The sequence below is a fragment of the Denticeps clupeoides genome, chromosome 6, assembly GCF_900700375.1.
Source record: "Denticeps clupeoides chromosome 6, fDenClu1.1, whole genome shotgun sequence".
Lineage (NCBI taxonomy): Eukaryota > Metazoa > Chordata > Actinopteri > Clupeiformes > Denticipitidae > Denticeps > Denticeps clupeoides.
Genome location: NC_041712.1, coordinates 21,299,662 through 21,307,614, shown reverse-complemented (window position 1 = coordinate 21,307,614; position 7,953 = coordinate 21,299,662). Strand labels below are relative to the sequence as shown.

The 7,953-nt window shown below is 41.4% G+C and overlaps 1 protein-coding gene across 3 annotated transcripts; it reads right to left on the bottom strand.

Moving 5' to 3' along the window:
* Window positions 1-2,058: 2,058 nt before the first annotated feature.
* Window positions 2,059-7,718, bottom strand: LOC114792877 (uncharacterized). 3 transcript variants are annotated; one of them, XM_028984375.1, is made up of 10 exons: window positions 7,573-7,718; window positions 6,434-6,535; window positions 6,314-6,333; window positions 6,000-6,045; window positions 5,026-5,045; window positions 4,691-4,715; window positions 4,413-4,589; window positions 4,196-4,252; window positions 2,543-2,608; window positions 2,059-2,419 (listed from the first exon to the last, which is right to left on the bottom strand). In XM_028984375.1, exons 2-10 carry the CDS (start codon window positions 6,516-6,518, stop codon window positions 2,322-2,324), a joined length of 594 nt encoding a protein of 197 aa, XP_028840208.1. In that variant the 5' UTR covers window positions 6,519-6,535; window positions 7,573-7,718; the 3' UTR covers window positions 2,059-2,321. The 3 variants fall into 3 exon arrangements, with proteins under 3 accessions (XP_028840208.1, XP_028840207.1, XP_028840209.1); XM_028984374.1 differs by having other exon boundaries at window positions 2,103-2,419; window positions 4,350-4,589; window positions 7,573-7,717; XM_028984376.1 differs by having other exon boundaries at window positions 2,103-2,439; window positions 4,350-4,589; window positions 7,573-7,715.
* Window positions 7,719-7,953: the final 235 nt, after the last annotated feature.

Here is a 7,953-nt window from a genome sequence, read left to right as displayed (position 1 = left end):
ATGTTCGTATGAGTTTTCAGAAGTATAAATCAGTTTCATATGTGAATGTGCTTCGATCGCTTCGTGTCGTGTGCTGCCGGCTTTACTTAGCAGAACAAGCTTAGCAAAGTGGCCACCGTCGGTACCGGTAACTTATTATCTCATCTTAAACACCATCTTACAGAAAAGCTTAATGAAACCTCATAATTCTGAAACTACCCATTTATATTGTCAAACAAAATCTTTTAGATAAAAAGGGAGAAGACATTTCAACGTACCTTGCTTCGCACCGCACGGCGTGTTCCGCTCTCACCTGCGTAGCAGACACTGTGGATGTGGGCGGTTCTGTACTGTATAACACCACGTGTGTTCATTCATAGTTTTAATGACTTCAGTGAGAATCTATCAACGTAAATGGTCATGAAAATAAAATAAACGCATTGAATGAGAAGGTTTGGCCTGTACTGTATATATGGGCAGGCGACCTAACTCTGCATGTGTCTCTCTCGACCCCACCGCTTCCCTTACCGGAGTTCCACCAGCGCTCCACCACGCTCCTGGGCTTCGCCATCTCATCCCAGGGTGTGGCCATGGAGCCCAAGAAACTCTAGGCAGTGGCATCGTGGCCCCCACCCATGACACTCAAACAGCTCAGCAGTTCCTTGTTTGGAAAATTCTCCCGACACTTCATCCATGGCTGCAGTACAGTTGCAGCTCCCCTCATTGTCCTACTTCCCAGTAGTCAAAATATCAATGCCACGCCCTTTCTAGTCAGCATGACACGACTCCATCTGAGCCCTCTCCCATCCTCCCTCCAGACTGTGCATGGATCCCCTCCGCTGGTCACTGGAGACCCAAATCCAGAAGGCACAAGCCACTGACCCAGGGCCTTCCATCATTCCCCCAGGGTGCCTGTACATCCTCGAACCCTGCCGATCACTCTTCTGCCCTTTCCACTCCTCCGCCCTGTGCCACCCAGGATGCCAACGGATGCTCACCTTCATCCGTCGGCATTCTGGTGACAGTCCCTAGCCTTAGCCTATATTGACGGCCACGGCCACACGGAGATCGCCTCAACTGCCTCAACCCAGTCGCCTACCTTCTCCAACTCCCTCCACACAGGTCTTTCACGTTACAATAACAATTACAATTATAGCATTTATCAGACGCCCTTATCCAGAGCGACTTACATTCAGTAGTTACAGGGACAGTCTCCCTGGAGGCACTCATGGTTAAGTGTCTTGCTCAGGGACACATTGGTAGTAAGTGGGATTTGAACCTGGGTCTCCTTACCCACTAGGCTACTACCACCCATTGCAGTCAACATAAACCCTTAGTCACCTCACCTCTACACCCGCCTGCTCCACCACCGCTGCGGATCATTGACGGTTGAGCAGATCCTGGGGCTTTGGCCCCAAAGAACCGTCCTGTGGGTTGAGCTGCTTCATCCTGGACCCGTCCCCAGTGCTCCTCCTCTGTTCTGGGGCTTTCGGAGGTCGGCCCCAGAAAAAGGGGGTACTGTCACGTGACCTCTGTCACGTAGTGGTGAAAACACGGAACTGGGTGACATGTTCCGTATTTAATCAAGCGCCAAACTGCTTTTTGTCATGGTGGGGGACGTGTGTATTGATCATCAGATGAATGCTGATGATCAAATTATTTTGTCATAGTATGTGTCTACACCCAGCCACTGGAGAGGCACGTGACAGTGTGTTTTTTGATGCTGGTCCTGATTGTCTGGACAGCCAGACCGGTTGATCTGCTGGTCATATTTATAATTTGTGCAGGTTAACCAAGTCAAGGAATAAAATTATTATCTCCATAATTGATCCCTATGAAAAGTGATACACATCATTCCCCTATATTTTGGAAATGTTAGCACAAACAAATGTATGTTTTTAATAATGCTAAATAAATATTTGAATGTCACCTATATAAGTGTTTTAAGTGTATTAATGTAATATGTTCTGTATGATTGTTTAGATATAGAGAAATAAAATATTTATCTAAAACAAGTTAATTTAAAAGATAAGCAACATTAAATATGCATTAAAATAACTTACTTCTAAAGAGACATAATTCAAGCATGTTTATGTACTATTAGAAGCATCCAAGGCTTTTGATCAAATTAAAAATGAGAAATTGTTTATTAACATAATAAGAATTATACATTATTGGTATTTATTGTAGAAGGGGATGCAATATTCAAAGTGGCTGGAATAAAATACATACATCACTTTTTCAGCATCTTTCAGCATCTTTACACTTTAAAAACTCGTGCTAGTGGATCAATTTGATGTTGCTGCTGTATTCAAAGAAAGTTCTGAATTGCACCAGCAAACTCATGATACTGCTCTCTGCAAACCCTGCATTTCCATGGGTTCTCCAGAGGGTTCTGGTCTTCTGCAATGACGCTTCCTGCAGATCCCAACTGCAATCCCTATAGAGGATTAAACACAACTATGTGCACTGTAAACACAACTATGTCCACTGTACAGTAGAGTGTTCAAAATAATCCAAAATGTAATATTGTCAAACATTTGAATATTTTAATGTCACTCACCAATAACAATGACCAGTATCAAAGGTATCAAAATGTACAAGAGGTTAGGGTTAGAGTTGTCTTGATCTGTGGGGGAAAATATAATGTAATTAAATATTGACAGAATTGATACTTATGAATGTTACTAGTCAAATGCAAAATATCAAAATGAAAATATTGCTAACATATGTGGATTTAAATTAAAATGGCAAACATATGGAAAATGAGTATCGGTTTGAATGGCTTTGGGTGTTTTAAATGTGCTTACTGCTGAATTCTTCCAAATAGAACATATTTGCATGAGATTTAATTTAAGTTAATTTTAATAGAGAAAATATATACTTTCAATGTTTACAACAAGTTCAATGTTTACTTATTAAAAACAACTGAATTAAGAAATTATGGAATCAATTTTTAAACCAAAATACATTCTAAACTGTTAGTAGCCACGTTTTGCAGATATTGTTATTTACATGAGTGCTTTTCCTATTTGCTCTGAATTTTAATAAAATAAGTAAAAGTTCCCTTTGATATTACTGTTCTGAGGCAATGCATTCCACTCTTCCACAAGTCCTATACATAGTTCTGCCAGGTCACGTGGGGGTTGGGGTACGATCATTCAGTCTCTGCTTCAACTGATCCCAGACATGCTCTATGGGGTTCAGGTCAGGGGACATTGATGGCCATACCATATGAGGCACTCCAACTTCCTGAAATCGAGCTGTGACAATTCTGCCATGATGTGGTGGAACATTATCATCCATGAACAGAAAATTGGGGGCGTGCTGGCAGAATTGAGGGATGATGATGGGTTTCTATGATGTCTCTGAGGTAAGAACGTACAGTGACTGAGCCATCTACAATAACCAGATCTGTTTTGCGGTGACTAGTGATGCCTGCCCAGCCTGTTGCACCTCCTCCACCAAAGCAAACTATGGGGACCATGTTGACCTCAGCGTATTGCTCACCTCGCCTTCTCCAGCAACGCTGAGGACCATCATTTCTGCGCAAGGTGACCCAACACCCAACAGTACACCACTGCTGCATTGTCCAGGTCATCTGGCATTCAAGCCAAAGTGGTGGAGTCGGTTGTGAATGGTTTGTCTGGAAACCCTATTACCCTCGCATCTCGTAAACGGGCCTGCAACATCTGACTGCCTGCCACTGACCCGAAGGTGCGCCACAGCCAGGTGACGCTGCTTGTCCTTTAAGTGACGTTGCATGTTCAAGGCTCTTTGAATGATGAACTTGGAATGACTTAATGACAATACCAGCTTTTTATACCCACAGAATGTTGAAATTGATGCCACATTGAGAAAGGTTGTCTCTTGGTACTGACCCCAATATAAGGCACATACACATCAAACTTTCTCAGAAGTATAGAACTGAGATCAACTTTGCCTTGGTGGAACTCACTGACTGAGCATGGACAGCGCTGCTCAGGTCGGCACTGATTAAATCGTACAGGAATCGCCTTTCACCATCTTCCCATTCCAATCACGTGACGCCGATGTGGACAGTCACCATAATCCCTCGCAGTACACAACTTTTACTTAATTTTTTTTTACTGTTTCAAGCTGCTTTTTTTTACTTGATTCATGCTAAAAATCTGTTACACCAAAAAGGCTGCAACTGTTTTCTTAGATTAAAAGTGTATCTGTTTCATTTTCTTACCTTGTGTTCCAGTGTTGCTGTTGTTCACCATGCTCTTGTTTTCAAGTTCAGGACATGCTAAATAAAAAAATACAAGAATTTTGGAATATAAGTAAATTATTTCTCATTAATCTAAACTGTCATTTGATTGAAATATAGCAATATTAGAACATACAGATCTTTTCAATGTGAAATGGTTGCATCACATTGTTAGAATCGACTCCTTCTATTTGTAGACCTGTGCATGTGTTCCGGATGCGAAGAATCTTCTTTTGCAAGAGACACACTGGTACATTTTCATCTGTACAATCGTGTGAATCGTTGTTCAACAATTTATCATCACACCAAATGGTTCTCAGAGAGGAGATGTCTGGCATGTTCAAGACTTCATAGCAGGCGCCTAAACTGGGGGAAGCTTTAAATAAAAAGGAGAAATTTAATGATATATGGATAGTCATTTCTATAACCAAGTGGATATTTTTTCATTTTCAAATTCAAGAGGAATTTGGCACTCACATGCTTCTGCAGGGTCAGATTTCCCCTGTAAACATAACAGAATTAAATTAAAACCACAGGCTTCAAAATTAAGATGATGGTCTAGATATTGTTCAACTTCAAGTGAGCTTTATCAACTATGCTAACAATTCTGAAGGAGATCATTTATGAGGAAAAAGAATTACTCTTAGTGATACCAAGACTAAATAAGCATAATACCATATTACAATAGATGACTGCAGAATAAAGCTTCTGCCAATCAGATTTACTCATATTTACAAGGGGTGGCAATAATTGAACTGTAGACAGACAGACAGACAAGACACAGACAGATGTTTGCATTATTTTGCTCTTACCACGATGCTCTGCTCATTATCTGATTAAAAAGAAACAAATTTAAAATTAAAATTTACTTTTGTAACATTTAACATTTAATTCTCTAAGATATTTACAGAAATACACAACTCAACCAAATGATCACCCCTCATTATGGAAATAAGTGCTAGAAGTTTGATTAAATTCCTGTTTTTCTTAATGAAATTAGTTCATTTTCTCATTAATTCACAATAGGGTTCCTTTACAGACATAACTGTATAAAATGCAGTAAGTATTTTTGATACAAATCAGAGTTTTCCAATCTGATTTCCTGATTCGCGTGACTTCCTGGCACCTCTCAGCCACAAGATGGTACCAGATCCTCCCCTGCAGCCAGTAGCAGAGCCAATCTCACCCCAATCCTTATTTTAAGTCAGTTGGTCATCTTCACCATGATCTCTGTGGCAGTATGGTGCCGCTCTCTCTCTGTCTCTATATGTTCACCTTCCCTTTTTCCTTTCTGTGTCCCTATCGATTCCACCAGATCTCTGGCTCAAACGACAGTGAAGATGGGGGTCTCCTGGTCCTGTGCAGTGTTTTGGTGTGTGGTGGAAAGGTGCTATACGGGCTGGGCGACCCATGTCTCTCTTATGGGAGAGCAAGGAAAATTCTTTTGTCCCTATATCCTGTTCCTGTTGTGCCTCCTGCCCTCCTTTCAATGTGACTTGTGGTCCAGCTCCGAGTTCAATTAATCAGAACTCACACCAACGTCATGCTTAATTCCTGCTTCATGACTTCTTATTACCAGCTCCAAATTCTCCATACGTCCTGTCTGAATGGTATTGGCTTGCCTGTTGGCTGTATGTGTATGTAAAAAAGATATTCTATAAAGCACTTTGCAGGACACCCATATGGTTTTGGAAGTGGCGAATGGGCATGAGTTTACATTACTGAAATACAACGAAAGCAGGTGGCAGACTGACCGAACTGTGCACCAAATGAAGAAAGTCCTTACCGGTTCCACTAGCGCGTCCTGTGTCTTGCCCCCTGAGCATCATAGGCTACCACAGATAGAAAGAGTAGATTATCATGCTTCATGTTACTAGACAGAGTGAAGCAATTAATTGCCATTTTAAGAAATTCAAGTTATTAGGTGTTTAATATGGTGCTTCAGTCTGTTCATATTTAGAATGAACAAGGTTCTAAATCTTAGAAGAAGCAGGTAAGGCCACCGAACAATCAAGTAAAAACAAGGATTTGATTGTGGTCATTTGACTCCATTCCATGAAAGGTCTTACAAATGAACACATTAAAAGATATTGTTCATACCTGTACGTCCTGTCCGGTATCTGTGAAAAAGAGGGGTTCATATATCAGTGTGATGTAAAATTATTTTTTGTATTTAACATCCACACATTAAGTTCTTTGCCAAACAAAAACAGGTCTTACCTTTAAAACTTTTGCCTTTGCATGCAATCCAGAGAGCAAAGGCCAATAGAAGACAAACGGTACAAACTCGCTTGCATTTTAACATACTGAATCAAGGGAAATCTGCATGAAAAAAATATTTAGCATATTTAAACCAAGTGTTACATAATCACATAAAGTAAACCCTTTAGAATTTCCCTGTGTAAATAAATATCTTACAAGAACCCAGTTACACTTGAGGGACTGGCACACTGACACAATGTCACATTAGAATATTCGGCTGTTCTTACAATGACATGGTTTTTAAAAAATCTTTATTGCAGTCAGTGTACATGATTAGAAATTTTCCACAGGTCTGTATTAGACAATGTTTGATCCAGTTTAAAGCATTACATCGTCTGCACTACTCAGCAGATAAGTTGGCAAAAATGTTTCCTAATACCAGCTTGGAGTGAGCGTGGTAGGGGAGAGTGGTATGAACCAGAAGACCCAGGTTCAAATCCTGCTTACTACCATTGTGTCCCTGAGCAAAGTCACGGTCCCCACACACTGGTCCCCGGGTGCCTGTCCACTGCTCACCAAGGGGGACGGTTAAAAGCAGAGGACACATTTCGCTGCACAAAAGGGTGCTTACAAGGTAATTGACATTTGACATTTATAACATTCATTGACACTGACATTTACAGCATTTATCAGACGCCCTTATCCAGAGCGACTTACAATCAGTAGTTACAGGGGACAGTCTCCCTGGAGCAACTCAGGGTTAAGTGTCTTGCTCAGGGACACAATGGTAGTAAGCGGGATTCGAACCCGGATCTTCTGGTTCATAGGCAAGTGTGTTACCCACTAGGCTACTACCACCCCTAATGCATTAAATATTGAGGACACCTTTTTTTCAGTGCACGGCGTGCCGTCCTGTGTCGCAATGACAAACTTTCACTTTCACTAATGCAGTTATACTGGGTTCAATGTTTTTAATTTACATTTACAGCATTTATCAGACGCCCTTAGGGTTAAGTGTCTTGCCCAGGGACACAATGGCAGAAGTAAGTGGGATTTGAACCTGGGTCTTCCGCTAGGCTACTACCACCCTTTTATAAAAGTAGAAATACACGCGATCAATTTCCCGCTATGGTTATTGATGAGTGAAGAGAACATACCTCGTGCTCTCCTTCCGACCTGAAGCTAACTGTACTGAACACAGGAAGCAGTTCCCATTATTCTATTATGTAAAATCAACTTCCCTGTTGCTACGCAAAAGTTTCCGACTCAGGTTTGTGGAGGGATGAGGACTTTTTTTTTTTTTTTTTTTTGTTAACCGGTTTTGTAATTGCTTGGTTTTTAAATGAAGTTTGTTTTCAACAAAAAAAAAAGGTAGAGGAGGTGGTGGTATCTTCTGGAAGACCATTAGTCATATTGTAGATCATCATCAGATGCTCAGCAGAGGACCCGCCAAGCTCCCCCACCACCTGGGCACCACACACCGGTTCTCCCCCCTCAGCGAGGCCTCCGCTGGGTCCTACAGACCGCCCGCTCTAGTC

Coding starts and splice junctions, on each gene's coding strand:
- LOC114792877 (XM_028984374.1), bottom strand. CDS start 6,518: ATGTTAAAATGCAAGCGAGTTTGTACCGTTTGTCTTCTATTGGCCTTT. Junction 4,716..5,025: donor ATAATGAGCAGAGCATCGTG/GTAAGAGCAAAA, acceptor TTATGTTTACAG/GGGAAATCTGACCCTGCAGA. Junction 2,609..4,195: donor CAGCAACACTGGAACACAAG/GTAAGAAAATGA, acceptor TTTCCCCCACAG/ATCAAGACAACTCTAACCCT.